The sequence below is a fragment of the Anneissia japonica genome, unplaced genomic scaffold (assembly GCF_011630105.1).
Source record: "Anneissia japonica isolate Jap-2015-1 unplaced genomic scaffold, ASM1163010v1 scaffold685_len2926416_cov193, whole genome shotgun sequence".
In the NCBI taxonomy this organism is placed as follows: Eukaryota; Metazoa; Echinodermata; class Crinoidea; order Comatulida; family Comatulidae; genus Anneissia; species Anneissia japonica.
Genome location: NW_022692922.1, coordinates 1,408,229 through 1,432,870, shown reverse-complemented (window position 1 = coordinate 1,432,870; position 24,642 = coordinate 1,408,229). Strand labels below are relative to the sequence as shown.

Genomic DNA, 24,642 nt, shown 5'->3' with positions numbered 1-24,642 from the left:
TTTACTCTCATTTTCTAGGGCAATGTTTTCCACTAGGCGAATCTATTCGTGCGAATCAAAGCGTCGGTTAACTTCCTGTGCTCTGAGTGGTTGCGCATTTTTTCGCTTTGCAAAAATAGAAATGCGAAAGCGCATAGGCCGACGCTTTCGATTCGCCTAGTGGAAAAAAGGCTTTACATCACATTTTGAAAAGATGGTTTGGACCAACAGTTTCCAATAAGGTTTTTATGGTTAGAAGACCTGTCTTGGCCAGCTTTGTGCAGGTTCATAGGCTGTGAAGTAGTTCATGCTATGTTTGAGCCTTAAAAAAAGGTCTTTAATTTGAGGGAGATCTGTATTCAATGATTATTAAATGTTTTATTATTTATTCATCAAAAAAAACTATATGGCACACCTCTCCACTTCCCTGGTGTAGCCAGAAACTTAGCCACCAGTTGCTAAATACAGAACATCCAATTGTCGCAGTGAACACCAACAGGACAATACATGCCACACAGTACCCGCCACTTGCTTTGACATAAGCCTTGTATGTTTGAAGTCCAACAGCACCCTCACTCTTCTGTTCTTCTTGAATTAATTTACCTTAGAAGAAGAAAACAAAGCAAATAGTATTAGATACAATTACTGTATAAATTGTTACTAAACACTAGATTTACTGGAAGGACTGAGCCACCAACACATTATACCTACCATAAAAACAGTCGACCAATCAGTATTGAGTATCAATGTTAGGTTACTCCTTTGATAGACACTGTAGGCCTTTTGAGCTTTTGTACATGACATAACTTTGTGTAAAGCCCATGACATAACATCATAACCATATATAGGCACACCATGACTATATATGGCCATACAACAGTTTCTTGTCAAAAAACATTTGATTATCTAGACAGCTTTGGAAGGAATCATTTGCTTCCTTGCAGACTTTCAGAGATAGAAGTACCTCTGCCTTTTCTGCATTTGGAAACATATAAAGATCTATCATCAAATAATAAAGTACAGTAACTCAGACATGTTCATGCTATCATAAAATATAAAAATTAGCTGTTTGAGTTGTTGGCATTATCTTTACTGTTCAAGCAAAATTTGACATCTTCACATTGTTCCACACCTCTCTTTGTGGCAGAAGCATTGGTGGCAGTGATGACAAATTTTGTTAAATAATAAGGGTATCATTAAGGTAATCTATAACTCACCATCTCTGTGGACCTGTTCTTCTGACTCGTAAAGAGATTGCATGGACTTGTTCAATGGTACATCATTGGCAGATAGGTCCTTAGGACATACGTCCTGCAAGTCGGATAAATCGTCAACTTTAAGCTTCACATCAATTTCCTTTAACTCTTCTTCCTCATCCGTAAGCTCCGCTTCAGACTCTGTAATAGATTTATCATCCTTATGCTCACTATAAAATGTCTGAATAAGGTTTGCGTAATCTCCCTCATGAGACATCAGCTCCGCATGAGTCCCATGTTCTATAATGTATCCATCTTTCAGGAGAATAACATCATCACAACGGTTCAAATACTGCAGTTGATGAGTAACAAAAATAACAGTTTTTTCTTTTAAAGCTTTTAGTATGCAATGGTTAAAAATGTGCTGTCCTACATGGCCGTCAACAGCACTTAAAGGATCATCCAATAGATATATATCGCAGTTAGCATACAGCGCCCTCGCTAGACTTATACGCTGTTTTTGACCACCACTAAGGTTGATTCCTCTCTCCCCAATCTGAAATAATTAAACAAAAAAAACACCATTAGCTTATATAAGAGGATTTTAAAGAGATAGAGTATTGTACAGTGCATGTGAATAGACAGGCTTTGCCGTAAATGATATGTTGGTGAGTTCATTGTTTTATAAAAAATAAAACTAAAATATGCCAAAAATGCAAGGCATGATGACGATAAAGGTGATGATGATGATGATGATAATGATGATAATAATGTTGATGGATAATTATGATGCTGGTGGTGATGATGATGATGTAGATGATGACAAAAATAACAAAGAATATGCGACAATATGACAAAAAATGCAACGCATGATGACGAAGATGATAATGGTGATTATGATTATGATTATGATGATAATAGTGATGAAAAATGTTGATGATAATGATCATGCTGGTGATGATTATGATTATGATGATATTGATGATGATTATGATGATATTGATGATAGTAATACCTCTGTCTTATCTGCATTTGGAAGCATATCAAGATCCTGCTTAAGGCTACAAGCACACAGCACTTTCTTGTAGCGCTCTTGATCCATTTCTTTGCCAAATAAAATATTATTGCATAGCGTATCGTTAATAATCCATGCCTGTTGAGATACATAAGCAAATGACCCATCTATTGCAACACTGCCCTCAGTTTTTACAGCAAAACTTAAGATGGCTGAGAGCAGACTGCTCTTACCACAGCCAACAGAGCCACAGATCCCAAGAAGTTGACCCTATAAAAACAAAATAATCAGAATTAAGCTGGCCACTCACTGTGGTCAATGGTCGTTGGAAAACCCGATTCATGCAACACATCGTTTTTAGTGAGGATCCATTCAGACTGCTACTGAAAATCAGCAGACAATTTTTTACGTTGTCTAGTGCTCACTGGGAACAGGGTTGGATTCGTCGCCGATGGGCGTACGACCGTCAGACGATGCATTGACTGTCCGGCTTTACAAATACATTAACTATTATGTATTGAATACAATAACCAATATGTATTGAATACACTAACTAATATGTATTGAGCAGTTGATGAAGTGGCTGTGGTTAAGACTCTCAAACATAAAACATGGGTTCAAATTCTTTGCTGGGCATAACTTTTTTTATTTTATATTTATTTTTGTTTACTCTTATAGCGCCTTTCTTTCCAGATATGAACCCCCATTTTTTCCAGTGATTCATATATATTTCACAATTACTTCACGATTACTGTAATATTATGAACAAAATTAAATAAGGAGAGACTGGAATGGCATAGGCCTACTCTACAGAAAAATACAATTTAAGAATAGGAATTATTTTTCCTTTAAGATAACAACTTGTACAAATAAAATACACATTATTTATTTTTATCACTAAAAAATAACATTTTCTCAACAAACCTTTTTAATTTTAAGATCAATATTAAAAAGAATTTTCACAAATTCTTCGTTTTTATTTTGCATGAGAAATGAGCTTTCACCTCCATTACTGACAGTTGAATTCTTTGCAATTTTTGTTTTGGAATTCCTTCTTCCGATCATTTGCATTATTTTTGAGTTTCTTCTACCAGATTTGGCTTTCAATTGTTCCTCATATTTGGACACATATGTTTCTCGATCCCATGCAAACGTTGCATTTTTTATGACAACAGCATCAGCAAATGGATATGTATTTTGAGAATATTATTATTTGAATGTATAGTAGCAGGATATAGATACTAAGCATGTTGTTGGGTCAAACACACATTATCCTTCTGTTATCATGAATTTGAGGAAACATGACAACAGCAAGAAGTTACTTTCAAACCTAACATCACTCAATATCTATCCTACATTCTTATGCATGTCAGTTACCAAAACAACATCAATTTTTGCAATAGCAAGCACTGTTCGTAAGATATATTGTCTACATTGAAATTAATATTCAAAATAGCAAAGTCATTTGCTTCATTTTCAAATTTTGAATAAGATTGTATTTTTTTTTATCTCCAATACAGATGCATAAATATAAAATTGCCTGTGATCAATCTGTGAATTATCAAGATCAACGTTATAACTTAAATTTGGCAAGTTAATACTTTGAAATTTAATTTTGTAGGATTATTTTTACACACAGACAATATGGTAATGGTATAGCACATAAGGGCACATAGAAAAAATTGTTAGATTATCACTTTTTTTTTTTTTAGTTAATGAGGGAGGGCGGCTTTTTTTTTTAATTTTTTTAATGGGAACAATAGATTATTTCGCTTTTGTTTTTATCGATGAGGGAGAGACTGTTTATATTTGGTCTCTAATAGCAAATATTGTATAAAAACTGGTTTAATTTTATAGTTTTTAAAGAAAATGTATTTGAAGTCACAAAATGTCATTGTTATTTTTATGCTGGTGAAATAATTGATGCGGCAAAAAAAATTGTTTTTCTTTATTCCCGCATCAATGTTTTGACGCGGGCGGGAGTGATAATCTAATAAATTTTTCTATTTGCCCTAATACTAGGTTTCTATGCACTTTCAACACATACCCAAAAGATGTTGAATATATCTATGAAAAGGCCAAGTAAACACAAAAGGAGGATTTAGAAGCTAAGCATACACTGTGTACAGACAAGACAATTTTATACCTTGTTCTCGGGAAGCTGCCACCCGCCAATAACACACCTGTTGCTGCGAAGAATTTGATGTTCCATAATTGTTTACGTATATCATATTCTTTTATGAAAAGTAATGGGATTTGTACCGAAGGCCTAAACTGTGTTATTAGCTGAAGCACATTTTTATATTCATCAATATATATTTTTTATATTTTCCCTTCCATCTTTCAAAATTGAAGTTAGCTAAACAAGGTATAAAAAGGTCTTGCCTTAAATTCCCAATTAGAGAATAAAATTTACATACAATTATGACCACATGTTAACATAATTTGATATATACATATTAATGTTGCATGATGTTATTATCAATTAATATTTTTCCCATTACTAGGTATTAACCTATTTATGTTGAATCCATAAACTGTATAAAGAGTGCTTAGGATTTTCTGTGCAAAGTGCTGCATAAATTTAGAGAATTAAAATAAAAACAAAAATTACAAAATGTTATTAGTATAACTAAAAAGATGAATTTGATATACATAATGCATTTATATGTTTAAACTTAATGCACTTTAAAATGTAAAATAAAGAATGGAATTAAAAATAATAACGACTGGTAAAATGTTTTTCAACATATGAATGCACTAATGGAAGTTGCCTGTCAGATGTTCGTAGCCAAAGTGTTTGAACAGGAAATGGTCAGTATTAAATAATAATCAGAAGTATATTGAAAATGATTGCAGAACATGAATTAGCGTAGGTGACTGCGTGAGGGTATTATGCTAGATATATTAATTTGAGTTTAAAATGAGTGAACATTCAGGACCTCAATTAATGCAGAAAAAATACACATCCATACAATGCATGTATGCATGTATGCATATATGTGCATGCATCATGTAATTTTTGCATATGCATCATTTGTGTATGTGATATCAAATGATTCATGAATACTGTGTATCACATGATACAAGCATGCACTATGTGATGCAGACATGATGCTTGCATCCACCATAACAAGCATACTGTACATGTACCATTTGATGCATACATGATGCATGCATGGTCTCTGTTATATACAGACATGATGTAGACATGATGCATGCATGCAACACATGATGCATGAATACATACACGAACACGGGCCTACACACATGCAACATACAGTACATGATAAATACGTAGATCCTTGACATTAACCATGAAGCACATACCACATTCATACAACCAAAATAAAAAGTTTTTATTTTAGGAAATAAGTAAAGCAAAGATAAATTATCTCCTAGATCAAACTCACCAATGCACGTTGAGTAAATACCAGTGACTCTCCTAAGCTCTTTATTAGAAAGGGCGTTGCTATTACGATTATACGCAACAAATTTAAGCAAGATATATAACTGAAAGCCTAGGCAAAAATGAAATGGTATCATGAAATCAATGGTCCATATTTATACTTTTATTTTGAAAGATTGATAATGAATTGAAAATTAAATGAAAACAATAATGCTAATAATTTGATAGACCAATACAAAATGAATTTGGTGAATTAACAAATAAATGATACGAAAAAGAATTCTGTGAATATAAATTACAAAACTATTGGTAGTTCTGAAAGAAAAGTAAAAAGTAATACTCTGTGATTGCACATGTGTACTTAGATTTCTTTGACGAGAATTAGAAGAATTAAGCCACATTCACACCAAAGCCTGAATCCGGTCTGTGCCCAGACAAACAATCATGAAAAATGGGTTCACAAGCTTGGTTTCGGATTCGAGCTTAACACACAAAAGTCTGAAAACTTATTTCATGTGGAGTCCTAGTGGTGATTGATATTAGCCAGTACACTGGGAGACAATCTCTTGCTCTTTACTAATTCCTAAAGAGTGTCTGCATACGCAGATGGCCGTATTGCACACAGTTCAACAACATAAATGTCTTTTCCAACAGCAGAGCACAAATGTAACACAAGAATGGCAATAGAATTCAACCAGCACTTACAAATGCATCTAACCCACTGAGAAGGCTTCAATGAGTGTCATAAAGCACAACTATCCTTCCATTCTATTCCAACAAGGCAGGAAAATACCAAGAAATTAAAGCAATCAGAGCTCAGGAATGGCAGTTGAAATTGATGTGAGGAGTATAGAAAAGCGTTTGCTTGTCAAGAGAAAAAGGACACATTATAATGAGAAAGTGGTTATTAGTGAATGAGGGCAGCAGGCTAAGGAAGGATAGTTTTTATGGTGAAGTGGTTATTAGTGAATGAGGACAGGCTAAGGAAGGATAGTTTTTATGGTGCTAATTAAGGCAAATTTTATGCGAGTAAGGGGAATCCAATTGTTGTGAGACTAGTTAAGCAAGCAGTTGTTAATAGGTATACATTAGGGGAAGGGAATTGTTGTGAGACAAGGTAAGCAAGTAGTCGTTAATAGGGAATACACTAGGGGAAGGCAATTGTTGTGAGACTAGGTAAGCAAGCAGTTGTTAATAGGGTATACAGTAGGGGAAGGCAATTATTGAGACTAGGTAAGCAAGCAGTTGTTAATAGGGTATACAGTAGGGGAAGGCAATTATTGAGACTAGGTAAGCAAGCAGTTGTTAATAGGGAATACAGTAGGGGAAGGCAATTATTGTGAGAGTAGGTAAGCAAGCAGTTGTTAATAGCGTATACTGTAGGGGAAGGTAATTCATTCACCAGAAAACAACTCAAACATTCATGGCTGGACATGGGCATCGCAAGTGAAAAATATGAACGTTGAGTTGCAGCTAAAATCAAAAACAACATCTAAGCCAACTAGCCACTGTACCATTTAACAGCAAGACCACATAAAACAAAAATAAAATTACTATACATAAAAACATGCAGCAAATCTACTGGACAATAAAAGTCATGCTCAAAACTGTTTTCATTCAATTTAAATTTGTTGAGCTATAGTTTTATTAGAACTAATTTCTATTTATTATACTACCTGTATTTAAATCTTAAAGACGAGTTCAGCTGGTGCCATTAGTGTGTTAATAATGTGCTGGTAATTGCTAGATACCTTTCACCTCATAAAAAGGGATTGTTCCAAAGTGACTGCAAACCAGGTGTTATATTTATAGAATGCCAACGACAGATTGTTTTGTTGTCATCTGGGAAAGTACGTACCTGCATGCGCATCGTAGCGACCTTGGTCTCTCCAAGGTATTTGATGCTGGCTGGAGTGATAGCTACAATGATACGTGTGGCATTCAAACACGCCATGTAAGTGAAAGCCTAGGATGGTGAAAACAAATTTTAAAAAACATTGGTGTACAGGTTGCTCAATGAAAATTCACTATGATACAAACAAGCTGAACTTAGCCTCTTGAACACGAACCTGAAAAAGATCAAGCAAGCCATGCACTAATGAAAAATGAGTGCATGGTTTTGGATAGGAAAATAACATTGGGAGTTAACAGTGATGATGTCACAATTGACTTACTGCTATATTAAATATCTATTATATTCTGTTTTCGTCCCAAAGTTTCTTTTTCCTAGTTACTCTATCCTTTTTTTTATATATATAATTAACTTCTCTTCCCACGTTACCTTCCTCCAAATTATCCTTCTTCACTGTAATGGAGCCACTACTCACAATCTCAAGGAAAAGTGAGAAACCAGTACCACAAAGCACCAGTGGCAGGGCAAACCACCTAAAACACCTGCAAATCACTTCCCTTGTATTAACATACTCATTTCACATTACAACTGAATTAGATGGGCTTTACATATTTATAATTTTGTTGATGTATGGAAGGCAAGTTACAATGCAGCAGAGTTTGAGATGTGGGATGTTTATAAAGATTTGTGTGTCTTGTGTGCAATAATGCTCATGTGAAGCTAGGAGAGTTGTGTGTCTTGTGTGAAATAATGCTTTATGTGAAGCAAGGAGGTACAGTATACATGCTCTGTAGGCAGGTAGAGGTAACTGTCTCTCAGTGTAATGCCTAATTCACCACCAGGATCACACCACTGGAATTAAGTCATCAGACTTTCATGGGTAATCTTTATAATAATAATAATAGTGTAGTTTTATATCCATCTAATGTAAGATGCTCAGGGCGCTTGATATGTGGACTAGGAACTCGATCAATGACTTTCTTCGCCCCTAAGGGTCACTTCGTGTCTGTGCTACCCGGTAACCCGGTACCAGCAACTCTCGTCGTCCACCACTGGGGCTGTCTGTTCCAGTACACCGGGGTATCCCCCTACTCGTCTCGAGGGATGTACTGGGTTCTTTATAGTGCACACGAGCCATTGTATACACTGGGCCTATGGTTTATAGTCCTTATCCGAGAAGACTTGTTCTACCACCAGAACCATAGGTGAAAGTGCCATTCGACTCGCCTCTTTACAAGTTTCACAACACAAAAAACAAAATGATCATAATCCAAAATCCAAAATAGTAAACAGTTATACTTGGAATTGGACAGCAAGAATCTAAGCACTGATTACACAACTCCATCTATAATTTTACAGATAGTACACTGTGTTTAAGACATGCTTGATTCCGCTGGAAGAATATACAGTATTATGACCCACAGTTTGCTGCCTTAAAATACAGAGCCTGTAATGTAATCATATGGATTAGTGTACAAATTCAAGATTCAATCTATTCTTTATACAGCACATGAAATTAATTATTCTGAGCCTGAAACAAGATAAATTATATAAACATGCAAATACAACAATATGAAAAATATATATGGGTATATTTATTGCAAAAAATACTTGCACACAAAACAGCCTATTCCAGCATGTGCTGAATTGAGAGACAAAAATATAAAATTGGCAATTAACAATTAAATCAGATCTCTGAGTGGCTTCTACAAACTTGGTACATTTGCTATGATATTGTTTAATAAAAAATGTGGTATATAATTGCTATTATACATTTTCTAATGCATATACATGGCTTTGATTTTCACAAGAGCACCATGCCTTACAACAAGAGCATCATCACTTAGCGCTTTTATGTGCTTCATCCTAGTAATTGTTTATATTGTGCTTTTTTATATTGAGCGTGTATATTATTTTTACTGAATAAATTCAATCAATAAATAGCCAAGCTCACAAACCAATAGCTGTTCAAAAGAAAATAATTCTTAGCTAATTCCAAATACTTATTTACGTTATCAATTATGATAAACTTGATGGGTCATAATAAGCATTTTTTTGAGTAGATATATCATCAGAGAAACGTATGACTTTGATAGTTACTATGGAAACAACCTTAACTCCATTTTTGGGTCTTTCTCTTATACAGTACTTCAAATAAAAAGTATGAGAAAGAAACTAATTTCCAATTAAGTCCAATATACATAGGATGTTTCTAGAGTAGGCTTTCCATCATCAGTGCTAATTTAATGCTTTCATGTAATTATATAATGGTATAATAATTGCTGATTAGTGAGATAGCAGAAGCGATGAATTATCTTATAAATCCTATGATCCATAATTTGATAATGTGATCTGATATTGATTTATAAATGATATAATGATGATGATGCAAGAAAAGATAAGGCATAAGCATTCATAAACTTATTTTAAAAAAAAATCAAAACCAGAATAAAACACATATAACTCTCAAAACCCAAAAAAATCTCAGTGTCCAAGGCTAGAGCAAGCCTCAGTTATAGAAAATGGATATTCTGATGGATTGACAGTTGTAATGACTTTTTCTAAGCTCATTACAAATGCAATTTAGTAACTCAAAACATCAATTATACAGACTTACTAGTGGAGTTACATTAGCAATGATTATACTATAAGAGATCTAGATAGTTACAACCCTTGCAAAAGCGTAACACATGTAGTGGTGGATAGTGATGCTAAAGATTTTGTGGCTGTTTTGTTACCAGAAAAAACTGTACCTTAAGCCTAACGCAATTTACTAGGCTTTCACCAATATATCGTACAGCTGCTGGTGTTGTACTTAGTACTGTCCTGAATGGACCCCCTAATAAGCTCATATAAAAGAAAACCTACAAAAAAAGAGGCTATAGTTAACAAATATAAGAGCACTACAGTATTTTGCTATGACATGTGTAGCTGAAATAAAAGATAAAAGATTAAAGATACATTTACTGCGAAACAAAAGGTTGCCTAGAAATGTAAATATGTTTATAGTTGTGTAAAATTTTTAAAAAATAGCGTAAAATTAAAAAAAAAAAGCTGCATAATTCCAACATTGGTTCTGGTAGTGGATCAAGTTTTCATGTAAAAATAATAACAATATACCATCTGAACTGCATTTTAACGATAGTTCTGCATATAATTTAATTGACAAAGCAAATTTACTTAATCAATCTTTCTATTCTGTTTATTGCCATTCCAACAACAATTTAAATTACCCCTCTCCCTGATTATCCTGTAAAAATGTTATTTCATTTTGAATTCAATCAAGAATGTATATAAGGTGTTTTTGTATACATTCAATCAAGAATGTATACAAAAACACCTTAACGAAATTGGTCCACAGAAGGTGTGTGGAAATGATGGATTAAGTAACTTTATTTTGTCCACAGCAGCTAAACCTCTTTCTTTCCCCTGTAAAATGTTATTCGACAGATGCAAAAATTTGGAAAACAGGCAAATGTGTGTCTTATTTACGAAGGAGATCCGAAATCTGTATAGCCCAGCTTCACTATTACCCAAATATCCAAAATCTGTATAGCCCAGCTTCACTATTACCCAAATATCCAAAATTAAAAAAAAAACATATATAACCAAATTTTTAAACATATTAAACCTGTTATTAGCAAAAATCAGCATGGCTTTTATCCTAGAAGGTCGTGTGAAACCAATTTATCAGTCCTTTTGAACCATGCTTATAATGCTATTAATTCTAAAGGTCAGTGTGAAGTCATTTATACTGATATGGCCAAAGCATTTGATAGGGTTTCGCACATCATATTTTACACAAACTTAGCAAATTTTGATTTAATAATGATCCTATTTCATTTTTTTCGAGTGATCAGTCACAGAGAGTAATTATTGACGGTAAATCATTTCATTGGCTTCCAGTTTTATCTGGTGTACCGCAGGGTCAATCTTAGGGCCTTTGTTTTTTTATGTTTATCAATGATTTCTCTTATGTTCCTCACCATTCAAATTTGCCTATATTTGCAGATGATATTAAATTAAACATAATATGAATGATATGTTGTTACTACAGGAAGATGTTTCTAAGTGTAAATCTATGTCTATTACTTTAAAGAAAACCTATTTGTTATAATTTTAATATAAACAATGTTTTATTGGAAAGAGTTTCTGTTTTATTGATAGTTCCTGAACTTTTTTTTTGCATATTGATTATATTGTCCCTAAATGTAACAGACTACTTGGTATTCTTTGGAGGCACTGTAGACACTGTTGATGGCAGTAAAAATTATTTTATACAAATCTTTAGTTAGGTCTAACCTTAAATTTTGTTGTTATATTTAATTCCATTTCTTGTTATCAGTCTACAAGATTACAACGTATTCAGAATAAGTTTTGTTGACTTTATTCTCATAAAATTGGTTTTATTAGTAAAGAGGTTTTAGTTCCTTTAGCCAATAGATGCCTATTTTTTGACTTGATTTTTCTTTATAAGTGCATGAATTCTAAGTATGGTGGGAAATTTGAGGCTTACTTTCCAATTTCTGTTCCGATGTATAATTTACGCAATCCTACACTATTTTCTATATCAAGGGGGAGAGTGAATGTGACAAAAAATGGTTTTAAAAATAGGCTACCTAAGTTATATAATTATTTGTGTAAAGTCGATTTTTCTATTGATATTTTTTCGCCGTAAAGTTTTGTCTAATGTTTCTAAAATTTAGCTTTTGTGGTTGTGTTGTCTTGCATTGTTTTGTATTTTTATTGTGTACCTTCTTGTTGTTCAACCCTGTAAATGGTGACTTTGGTTACTATAGGGCGTGGATGAAATAAAATTTAAAAAAATAAAATAAATTCTTCCCTTAAGAGGGTCCAGGTCTCCAGATTTCCCGACGAGTGTCTTGCGCCCCCTGTACCACCGTAGATACCGCCACTGTGCCACTGCTCAAAAGAATACAGTTCATTCTCTACTTTTTATCATTATAATATGGGCCTATACAAAAATAAGTACAATTTTACAAACAAAAGACATAATTAGTTCTCACCTGTGAAGGCGTCAGATCATTGCCAAGAAAGGTATGAATTGAGAAGGTAATGACAGTGGCAAGTACTGGTACCAGAGGGGTGAGACCAGTGTTAATGCTCTGGACATACCCTGCCTTCTGCAACACTGCACGTTCATCCTCACGGATACCTGAAATATTTGGTTAAATGAGATTGTTGTATTTCTTTCTTTATTTGTTGCACTTGATAATAACATACAAAAAAAAACATAAGCCTATAATAAGGAAAATTATAAAGACCACCTCCAATTAAAGGCAAATTTTCTGTGGTCCCAAATTAACAAGCGTCTTTTTTCTTTATTATTCGAATTAGAGACAAAAGCTGCTAAAGACTGTGGAAACCCCAGTCCTATACATATAATAATACTCTCCTAAAAAGTTATTTTTTATTGAATTATTTTAGTATTAAATAACCCCTGATGAAAGCAGAACAGATACTGTATCCTTAGTGTGTTCTGAATTTCCTTTTCCTTAACAACACATCTGTTTATTTAGGTAGGGTAATGAAATAGCTTTGCATTATGTTCGGCTGCCAAAAAAGACCCTGGGCCTTGGGTTACGCAAATTGCCAGGCCTCGACTTTTAGTGTCTAGTGACCTTTTGGGATCCCAAAGTCAAGTGGCACAACACAAGACACAGTGGGTTCAGAGGACAGATCCCCAGAAAACTGTACCTTTCTCAATGTATGTTGCAGTTGTCTGTGTAATTAATTCATTACAAAATAAGAGTAATAGAACAATGTAAATTTGCATAAAAACCAAATATTTAAAATTTGAAAAAGCTGAGTAATAGGTCTGAGAAAAAAAATGATACCAACCTGAAATTGTTTTGGCAAATGATTTTTCCCAAGCGTACATCTTGATAAGCTTAATGCACATAATGATCTCACTCATCATCTTCACACGGCGATCTGTGACAACAATCCCTTTGGCACGAAAGTATGCGATGACCTTTGACATACCCAGCTGTTGAAAATTATTTAAAAAGAGTATAACAATATTAATTGATAAGATTTTCTATTCTTAATAGTTGTATGGAGTAAAAGACATTGAATTGGAAAGGCTATCGATAGACTTCTAATCAATTTATAACCAGGCGGTACTGGAGAGGGCTAACTTGATTTTCTACTCCACAACAAGACATCCAGTCGTAGACACCCACATTGATCAATCAACCATTTACCAATTAACACATTTTTGATAAACTATAGTCATCTAAAGTGTATACCACTTTTACGGCAAACATAGGTAAAACTACAGTACAATACAGACCTGCAGAGGATAAAAAAGGAAAAACACTCCAGTTCCAACAGTAGCAGCTGGGCCAATCAGAATGCTTGTATAAACAAGACCAGCCATAGCTAATAATGGACCAATAAAAAGGAACGGCAGAAACAACATCATCTCAAAAATACGTTGGCCGTCATTTGTACACAAGTTGACAATCTAGAGACAAACACAGAATTTGTTTTATAAAAATAATATGAAAAATATAAATACTAATAAGCAATTAGTAGAGTTCTGCATAGTACACTAGAGGAAAATTATTATATGAAGGTTAGATTTAATGCTTGAAAAAATTTCGTTATGGTTTCATAACTACGCTAGGCTACAGCCTGGGCTTAGAAATACTAGTAGGAGGCGGCCTCTGCGGCCTCCTGCTTGGCCGTAGGCCTATGTATAATTTTGTTCACTGAGTCTTTAAAATAGGTCTAGAATATTCCTATAAAACATTCAGTTTGTTTACCTTATTAGGGTTCATTGATTCAAGGAATTCCTTAATTGTTCATACATATTGAATTTGAAGTACCTTTTTTCGGGTTCTTAATTAACCTCGTTTTACGAAAGTAAAAGAGATCATTAGAATATCATTTTAAACCTACCTCACCAGCAGATTTTCCTTTCATACTTCTTAAACGAGTGGTTTTGCGATAAACAGCGGCCAGGGCAGCACCTCTAAGCCTGGCTCCAGCTCTTGTGCTTAGGTACCAAGTAAAACCCATGAAACAGATGGTGATGAGTTGACAGGCAAATAGCAAAGCCACAAGTGACAGCCCATAGCGGACATGTGACTCAGTTGCCTCTGCATACTCCAGTAGCTTTCTGACGGCCACACACTAAATATAAAAAATTGGAAATCAAAAGAATATGCATGTAACAGTAAATACTTAAATTCAAAGAAAACTAAAGGTTTCCCATTAAGTAAACCAAACATGTTCACACCTCTGAGCAGGTTCCGTAAACAAAATTCATTAAAGCAATGAGGACCTGGTAGAATTTAATAGGGAGCTTTTGATTGCACGACGATGGTAGGACGTTGAACGTGGCCACGCTCAATGTAGGACACAATTTGCAGAGAAAGTAGGACGCCTGGTAGGACAGTCACACATGAGTGAATCCATTCTAACGCCGCGTCGTCGTGCAAATCTAAAGATTACTAGTGTTTAGTATGATAGTCCACTCATAAAAAAGGTGACATTTCAGTAGAATCTTTTAAAAAATGTCAGTATTTTCTGATAAATTTCAGTTCTATACGTTACTACAATTTTATCTATGTTTTCATCGGCATTTATATGCTGTCAGTAGACAGTCAATCTATCAACAATTTTTACTTATTAATTCACAAGAAGATGGACAGTAGGATGGTTAGGGCAGGCAGCAGTCATAAGACTGCTCACTGGTTAAGGGGAAGCCCCTACAACCCTGATAAGGATTAATCTGTTTATAACTTTCATGGAAAGATTGTACAGTAAGATGGTTAGGGGAAGTCCCTATAACCCCGATAAGGTTCTTCATAATTTTCATGGGAAGGTTAGTATCAGACAGATAACCTGTACTTAAACAAGATATAATGTACACAGTCCATACTGTTTTCATGGAAAGATTAGAACCAGGCAGATAACACAGATAAATATAGCTGCATAGCTTGTCACTGAAGGAATGTACATACACTCCCTTTATTTTGTAAAGAAATGGCAAACAAATCAGTCTAGAATTTTTTGGGAAAAGCCCATTTGTATCAGGTGAGGAATTGACAGGCAGCAAATAACCGATAAGCCTATTTGAAGGGTTGCCATACTGTAGATACAGCCCTGTTAATATTATTAAATTGTTTGTTTGTTGCTCAGAAATCAGAGTGGTACATCATGAACAATGAGATATGTTGAAGCTGATCATTTTTGGACAGCCAATCATAATAACCTTTGATCTAATGGAAGTTTGACTTCAATCACTTAGCAAAATACCTCTGTAAGGTGTTTTGCAAGTAGTGATGTATCTAGAGTTATTGAAATGCGAGGCTGATAGGGGTGCAAATATGAAGTGGTAGGGCTTGATGATTGAGCAAGGGGCACTAGCTGGAAAATCTTCAGTGGTAGACGACTGGGGAGGGGGCACGTAAGCTTTTTTGGGAGGATTCCCCCATGATACGCCACTGTTTGGGAGCCTGCCGTCCACTGATAACGGTGAATTTGAATAAAAAATACAATTTCTTAGCACACCCACTGCCATAAATAAAAAGGAAATTTCAGAAAAAAAAAAACCTGCAAAAACTACTGTAGCGTGATCTTGTTCTATTCGCACCTATATTGCACTGTTAACCTAAGCTGCAGATAATTGATAAAATCAAGAATAAAATCAACAGTAATCTTTGCACTTATCTCAGGTACTTGTTTCATGTTTACTTAGATACTAGAAGGCCTAATGATATTGATTGTGGTTACAATCACTTCAGTTTAAACCACGTGTTAAGGACGTGAAGAGGGTAAATAAATTTCTTCATCCTCCATGGGAAATTTAAATGTTTATAATAATAATAATAATAATAATAATAATAATAATAATAATAATAACAATAATAACAGCAGCAGCAGCAACAATAATAATAATAACAATAATAATAATAATAATAACAATAATAATAATAATAATAATAATAACAATAATAATAACAATAATAATAATAATAATAATAATAATAATAATATTAATAATCAGACATTTATAATGCACCAGTATCCGTTGAAGATATTCATGGCACATTGGCATTTCTGAGTCAAAGACTTTGTTTGCTAATTGATACTTATTTTACATGTTTATAACCTTCATAAAGGCTAACAAGATTTAAGGTTACTCTTCATGGTAAGATAAAATATCGGACAATGAAGGTGTCTTTTACAAGTATAACTAGCCATTCCCATTGTTGTTTGATGTGATTTTGATATAGTACCTTTCAGAAATAAACATTCATCAGTGACGAAGACCAGAATATACTTACAGCAGTACAAAATGCAGCTGATAACGATATGAGAAGCACGGCACTGGCCTTAAACAAGTCTCTCCAAATGAAATAGAAAAACACACGAACAAATGTCGCTTTTTTGGGGCCGTAGGTTTGTAATTCTTCTTGCCACAGTCGCTCAAATCTTTAAGAAAAATATATAAGTGCTCATATTATGAAGATAACGATTAAAAATATAACAACCACAAAACATCACAGTACCTTCTAAACATCACAAATAATACTAACATTAACAATAATATTAATGTATTGTTACAATAATAACAATGAGAGTTATTAATGATAATGATACTGCTAATAATCAAATAACAACAATGACATTAACAACAACAATAAAATAAAGTTTTTTTACGAATAGCATGATAAAGTAACAATTATCTCTGCCACAGGACTTTAAGATACTTGTTAAATAGATTCCCTTGTGTTGTGCTGTCCAGAGGCAGATTTGGTGGGGGGGGGGGGAGGATGTAAAAAAATGAGAAAAAAAAAAGAAACAAAGAAAGAAAAAAGAAAAACATGATCGCCCAAAATGCCTTGGAGGTTATTTTCAGGCGTCTAGAACACAAAAATTATCAGAAATTTAATAATAACCATTATAAATTAATCGTGATGTCATCATTGTAGCCCCAATGTTCTTTTTCTATTTCCCAACCATGCACTAATTTTTCATTAGTCCACAGTTTACTTGAGCTTTTATTTGGTTCATGTGCAAAAGGTGAAAACAACTACAACACACACCTGTGGAACGAGTGGGCAGACACTCGTTCAATCGTCATTTGTTGACAAAGTGATAATTGAAAAAAATGACTAAATTGATTATCTAAACTAACATTAAAAGACAGCAACTCACTTATAAATCAATGCTTATTATACAATAGAAGAAATTATTATACTTAGATTAATGTATTCAACAAATTCCTTCGGGCCTTGCAGGCCCTCAGAAACTTTTTTCAAGCATTAATATAACCGTCGTATAATGATTTTCACTAGTGTATGATACACAACTCTACTAATTGCTTAATAATAATAACATATTGTTTTACGATAAAAAGCAAAACAAAGGGCAAAACATCATAGCATTGATAGCAATGATAACTACCACTTACATTTCAACATTTCTTTTAGCTGAGTCCTTCTCCAGAATCTGGAACAAATCTGAGCGCTCAAGTGGTCTCTTAATAGCTTTCATGAAATACTGCGTGCACCAAGAAAATGTAAGTATGGACAGGAAGAATGCATCACCAAATGGGCAGGGCAGCCTGATATAAAGTAACAGAAATTCATTTTAATTGAGTTTATCATATTATAATTCATCACACATCTTAACAGTTGGTAGTCCGTAAATAACAGGATCGAATATAGATGATTATAATTCATAATTTTAAAATAAAGTTCACATAAAAAAAAACACTAGAAATAAACAAAGAAATGCAACAGTCACTGAGAAAGGAAGAATTTAACAGAAAAACAATAATTGAACAAATAAAATAGTTAGGATTGATGTTAGAGCATGTCACACACAAAAACTAATATGAATGAATATTTTGTGTGTATAAAGAAGAGTGATTTGGCCCTCTAATTTACTTTATACTGAGGGACACATCACATTGGAATGCTTATCTGCTGAATAATGATGTATAAACATGTATGTAAAAGTCACAAATCATTAATCAGCATTAAACATTAAGGTTTAAAAAAAAAAACACCGCTTACTTTTCTTCTACAGCTTCTGGTAATGTTGTATACCCTTTGTTGGTGAAAGTGACCTCTGGTAAATGTTTACATTCTTCCTGCACCTCCTCCTCATTATCTTCTACTTGTCTATTCCCACAAGTGCTCTTTTCTACAAGATGTTCACCCATCTTGAACTAAAAGCAAAACAACCATTGCAAAGATACCTCACAAATTTAATTGGACATTTAATTCAATGGTAAATGTTTTACATACTCAAGGAGGTAATTTTTTATTTTTGTTAATTCACAAATATAGGCCTACTGTAGCAGGATGAATTCTACAGATGAAGGTTTTACATTAACGATAATAATTGCAAAACAAAAATCTTTTTGATTTACTCATATATATAAAGACAAGAAAGGAAAAAACATCTAGGCCCTACAGTTTGTCGTGCACAGTTTGATATTTAATAATATAATAATATTTATTTGGCAATCGTCAACAATTTTAGCCTGGAGTGAGAATAGGCACAGGCCCAAACAGATACTGCACTCACTTCACAACAATTTGCTAATTTTGCACAGTTTGTAAACTGTGCAAGGAGATCTTTGCATAACTTGAAAACCATACAAGACTCTGCAAAGCTTGCAAACTGTACTAGATCACAGATTTACAATGCATTGACAACTTGCACACTGTTGGGGGGTAGCTCGTACAAATTTTAATTTGATCTGCACATTTTGATAACTATATACCACCATACTATTCAATTTCTGTTGATGGGTGGCTGCATGACCAGCATGACGGGGCTTATCATCATGACGTACAATCTTACTCAATCAAATTACGCTAAAATCAGTGCAGTTAAAATCGATGTGGCAGTTACTTGAGCTTTCTGTTTAAGGCATCCCTGATAAAGCTTCCTCTATCTAATTGGATTTTCTTCCCAACTCGGTCGAGAATAGATGGAATTTTCCTGCCTCTTCTTTTCTGGTGTATCATGGAATGTGAGAATCTTTGTCAGGTCATCATTTTCTCTCTTTTTTTTTTTTTTTATCACATGACCAATCCAGTTTATGCTGTTTTATGTACACATATTCATCCGATGGTTGTGTGCTTGGATTTTCATAGAGGTACTCATTGGAAATCACGTAGCTCCAGTCAAAATTGCTTTCAATTCATTGACTTCTAATTCATCATCTGATGACATGTTGTCTTTATATGCTTGGGTGGGTTGACTCTTTGGAAGCCATTTTTAAACATTCAGTCTTCTAAAGAAAGTGTTATATGTAGCATTTATTCCTGACATTAAGATTAGGTCAATGCCTAATTTTCCCATTATTTTCTGAAATGCGTGGATGGATTTTTAACAACATTTTTGAGCGGAGGATATATTCTCCATGCAACCCTCACTTTATATCCTGGCTATAATCTAATAAAATAATAAGGCCCCATAAAAAAAATTATTAGTTTATCACCCCCGCGTGCATCACTTTTGGGAAAATCCCGATTTTTTTTTTTACATTATTTTTTTCATTTTAAACGATCATTTTTTCATTATTTTTTACTTGCAAAGGCTAGAGATTTACATCAAATAAATAACAAACTATTCACAGGCGATCTTTCTTATGTTGATGATGTAGCAGATGTAGAAAGAGGGTAAATAATTTCATTTATTTTCTATATACCTCACCTTGCCAGATGTATTTATGAATTCTCACTTTTCATATTTAGAAACTGTACTGTATTTTTGCAAAATGTGTTACTGGACAATAAAAACATGTTTTCTTTGTAAATTTGAGTCCGTTCTTGTGACTTTTTATGTGTTGGTCCTTACCAAGTGAACCAGTAAACGCCGATGAGACGGTTGGCAAAAAAAAAAAAAAAAAAACCTCCCTCCCTTATCAGTTTTTATGCTGGGGTAGGGTGATAAACTAATAATTTTTTTTACGATGCCTAATAAGTTAAATCTCAGTATCAATAGGCCTGTCATGCACAATTTGAGACGTATGCACAATTTGCAAAATGCGCAAGCTATTATTTGCACAATTTGCAAACTGTGCAAGGATTTCTTTGCACAATTTGAAAACTGTGCAAGATTCTGCAGTTTTAAAATGTGTGGACAATTTGTAAACTGTGAAAGGGTAGCTCATGTGCATTTTAATCTTGCACATTTTGATACTGATTCCACTGATACTGTAGGCCTAATTTTTTCTGTTTATGGCATGACGTTGAATAAAAATGTTGGCACATGTAAACTGGATAGGCATGGCCATGGATCATGTGTGGATGGGTGGGCAAAGATGGTGTGCCAGTGAGGTAGACCGGGTTGTGGGGGGGGGGGGAAGAGGAGCGTGTAGGGGAGCAGCGGTCTGATTTTTTAACTTGTGTATTTTTCATATAAATACATCGTAGGGCCTAGGTTAATTAGCAAAATAATCTGACTTTCTAAGGCCCTACTTTACTTATTCTTGTATTGTAAATGTGAACTTATCAATGGACAATCATTACGGTATAATTAATGTAAGTAATATTTGTATAGTATTACTATTGTTGAAAAAAAAATTATATTTACAGTAGTCTTATGTGTACTGTATGTACGTAGAAATGCAAATGAGAAGCCTTAAAGCCTTAAAGATGGTTTCAATGTACAGTACACCTTAGGTAACATGCCTAGCCTAGGCTATAGTTAGGAGGCATAGGCTACAGTAGGCCTAGACCAGATGAATCTGTAAAAAACTAAGGATTAGTTTAGGCCTAGGCCTATTAATATTAGTTTTTTAGTAGTGGTATATCTTTAATTTTAATAATTACCGACAGTGTCGAGTGTCCCACATACACATGGATAGACTATCTTTTATCATTGCAAATTTTCCAATCGATTAAAACATTGGAATTTCCATATATCTCCCAAAAAAATAAATTATGTTGAATCATAATCTAATAATAAGTTAATATGAATATCAGTTCATAAATAATCAATGTCACATTTTACCACAAATGCTCAAAGAATCCTTGCTCAGTTTGCATACAGTACTGCGTGCACAGTTTGAAACGACATAAGAAATATGTCAGCAACTCAAATTGAGCCAAAGGAACAAAATGCGCACAACAGCCTTAAATAAATTTAAACAGACCTACTGTAGGCCTACCTATAGTCACATTTTATGACAATTATTCAATTACTGAAAGAAACCTTCTTGCACAGTTTGCATACTGCGCACAGTTTGAAATGAGTTTTAAACATCCACTACTCAAAATGAGCAAAACAAAAAGCTCAAACTACGCACAACAAATACAAAAATAATACAGAATAACCATTTTTAGGCTAGGCCTCCTAGCTACCTAGCCTACAGTATAGCCTAGGTTAGGCCTAGCCTACGTCCTACAAAACCACGCCACGCCAACGGGTCGGGGCCTGGCTGGGCGGACAGGCCTTTCTTTCTTCAGTAAATCGGGAAAGCCTGACACATAGGCCTATGCCTATGTCTACATACGGACTATACAAACACCAAACATGCTGGCAGCAGGCACCTCCCCTGCCTAGGCTATAGGCCTAGGAAGTCCCAGCCTAGGCCCTGTCTGTAGGCCTAACCTAGTAAGTAGTATTCCTAGTAGGCCTAGTAGCCCAACAGGCGGGCCCGGCCCCTGGCTTTCGCGGTTGAAGTAGTAACAAAGTATAGTTACCTTAATATCCGTCACCTACCCTAGACAGTTAACTACTCCATGAGGTTATGGAAAACTTGAGCCAATGATGCCTGTAACTATAATAATTGTGCAATAATAAATTGGCCTACACATTGCACATCGTCTGAAGTGATTTCATCATTTTGTTTGATGCCGACCATCTAATTGATCTTGATCTAGCCTTCCTATCATCGGCGGCTCGTGTTCCGACCATCAACAGCGCCATCACTACGGTAGCCTGTAAGTGCCACCGCTAAATCGAAAATACAACCCTGTCCGTAGCTTTCTGTCTGCTGTCGTCTGGCCAATCAGACTCCTAGAAGTTTGGCTGAAACAAGATTTCTTTCTTTTCGGAGAGGACATGAAAATCTAAACTTTTATTTAAAATATCAATTGACAAATATTTTAAAATGATATTTAAATTATTATTCTAGCCATTTTTTTTGGTAATGTAGAGATGAGTTTTAAATTATTATAACTTAAATTTATGATTATATACTGAAACTAAGCGAATGGTTGACGTTTTTAATTGTGTTCTGGAGGATTTTATTACAATATTTATTTATTTTATTTAAAATAATCTCCAAGAGTCATTCTGCTGCCTGTAGTCCTAATTTCTTTTCCATTGCATATGATATTGTCCATGTCTCACTTTCGTAACTCAAGACAGTGTATACAGTTTATTAATCTTATTCTGGTTTTCATCGACAACTGGTTTATTACAGTATACGCACCTCCAAATAATCTCCAAGAGACATTCTGCTGCCTGTAGTCCTAATTTCTTTTCCATTGCATATGATATTGTCCATGTCTCACTTTCGTAACTCAAGACAGTGTATACAGTTTATTAATCTTATTCTGGTTTTCATCGACAACTGGTTTATTACAGTATACGCACCTCCACCGTTAAGTTTGCGTTTGCATTACCTTCTTTTATGTCGACGGCACCAGATCAGGTTTAACCAGATTTCGTCACCATGATTTGGCAGAAATATCAATTAGCTTAAATTCTTCTATCCAGGGGCGGCGCTAACAGGGGTCCATAGGCAAAGGACCCCCGTCGGGGACCTCTGGACCCCCGCTTGGATCGCCCTGTCGGGGAATTTCCAGCAGGGTCGTCGGGGAAAAATGAAATCTCGACCGCCGAAAGTACAATTTAGGTACGGTATGCTGTCAAATTTTAGGGATTAAAAACTGTTTACTGCGAGCAGTGCTACCGTATGTGTGAGGTGTTGTATACTATCGCGATCGTATGGGTTGTGGTCGTAGCGCCAGATCTTCCCCGACACGGGGCTGGTACTTAAGACAGGCGGTTAGTATCTCCGACAGGGGTCATATCACCTTGCATGGTTTTCTATCAAATTATCATTTTTAAATAAAGAATACCATAATCAACACAATTTTTCCCCGACCATGGGGGTCGGGAGTGCTAGGCTTCCCCGACCGGGGGGTAAACCATTGTCGGGGAGCTTGGACTCCTTTGTCGGGGAGCTGAACCCCTCGTCGGGGAATTCATGGTGCCGTCCCTGCTTCTATCTAGGATTTAAAGTAAACGCCTTATAATGTGTATAATATAAACCGTTTTTGATATTCAAACGTGCTTCAGGTCGCTCCGCTGTTCGTCGTTGAATAGATTATAAAGTGTGGTTTTTGTGTGTTGTTTTAAATGGAAGCCTTAATTAGGTTCGTGCTTTAAAGTGTGTCAGTTTTTTGAAATCACAATTTATGACGATATTCCTATTATAGTGGATATTTCGCTCCGTAATGTCTTTTATGAAGTAGGCTACCTGGTTGTAAAGAATATCAATACAACAGTGGCGTATCTAGAGGGTGCGCACGGCCCTCCAAAAATTACTACTTATTTATTTATTTACAAATGAACATTTAACATAACATGTCTAAAAGAGTGGGTAAATGATAAAAAGGACATTCATGGAACATGGAACTTGTAAAATGATTATCTAAAAAAAAAGCAATACCAAGGTCGCCCCCGAGAAATGTTCCAATAATTGTTGATGCACGAAAAAATGTGTTTCTGCGCTCAATGCGACTATCGCGCTTTCGGATGGAAACAGGATTTAAGCGATTTTAGGAATTAGTATTTGTTTACGCAGTTTTAAGTGTTTTGATTCGGTTGTTTAATAAAGGTCATATGGAGTTTAAATTCTGAAATATTTGCTTTAGGTTCCAATTACTATACATTGTTTTTAATATCTTTCACCTTTTTTCACTTTTACTGGTTTAATTTCTTATAAGGTGTCTTATTGTTTGTTTATGAGATTTTGTATTGATACATGCATTTTTTAAATTTTAAACTTCCATTTGTATTTTATTTCAAATTGCAATAAAGTGTTATTGTATTCGTATTCATAACAGAAGTAGATAGTTTATAAATTCAATCGCTTATATCAGGCTTATACCAAGCAGGTTCCACAGAATTTCTGAGGCCGACAAAATAATGTGAAGCTCGGCTATACTAAATATTT

General features: G+C 34.6%; 1 protein-coding gene across 1 annotated transcript in view; it reads right to left on the bottom strand.

The window, feature by feature from the left end:
- LOC117100473 (multidrug resistance-associated protein 5-like) overlaps positions 1 to 22,376 on the bottom strand; it is a 31,612-nt gene extending 9,236 nt beyond the window's left edge. Inside the window, exons 1-14 of the mRNA XM_033240175.1 lie at positions 22,157 to 22,376; positions 18,509 to 18,663; positions 17,902 to 18,054; positions 16,772 to 16,919; positions 14,379 to 14,612; positions 13,768 to 13,941; positions 13,314 to 13,461; positions 12,479 to 12,627; positions 7,458 to 7,565; positions 5,604 to 5,711; positions 3,115 to 3,381; positions 2,191 to 2,460; positions 1,197 to 1,731; positions 395 to 582 (exon numbers count right to left, since the gene is read on the bottom strand). Coding sequence (XP_033096066.1) covers positions 395 to 582; positions 1,197 to 1,731; positions 2,191 to 2,460; positions 3,115 to 3,381; positions 5,604 to 5,711; positions 7,458 to 7,565; positions 12,479 to 12,627; positions 13,314 to 13,461; positions 13,768 to 13,941; positions 14,379 to 14,612; positions 16,772 to 16,919; positions 17,902 to 18,054; positions 18,509 to 18,657 — 2,631 coding nt within the window. The 5' untranslated portion in view covers positions 18,658 to 18,663; positions 22,157 to 22,376. The remainder of the gene's footprint in view (positions 1 to 394; positions 583 to 1,196; positions 1,732 to 2,190; positions 2,461 to 3,114; positions 3,382 to 5,603; positions 5,712 to 7,457; positions 7,566 to 12,478; positions 12,628 to 13,313; positions 13,462 to 13,767; positions 13,942 to 14,378; positions 14,613 to 16,771; positions 16,920 to 17,901; positions 18,055 to 18,508; positions 18,664 to 22,156) is intronic.
- Positions 22,377 to 24,642: the final 2,266 nt, after the last annotated feature.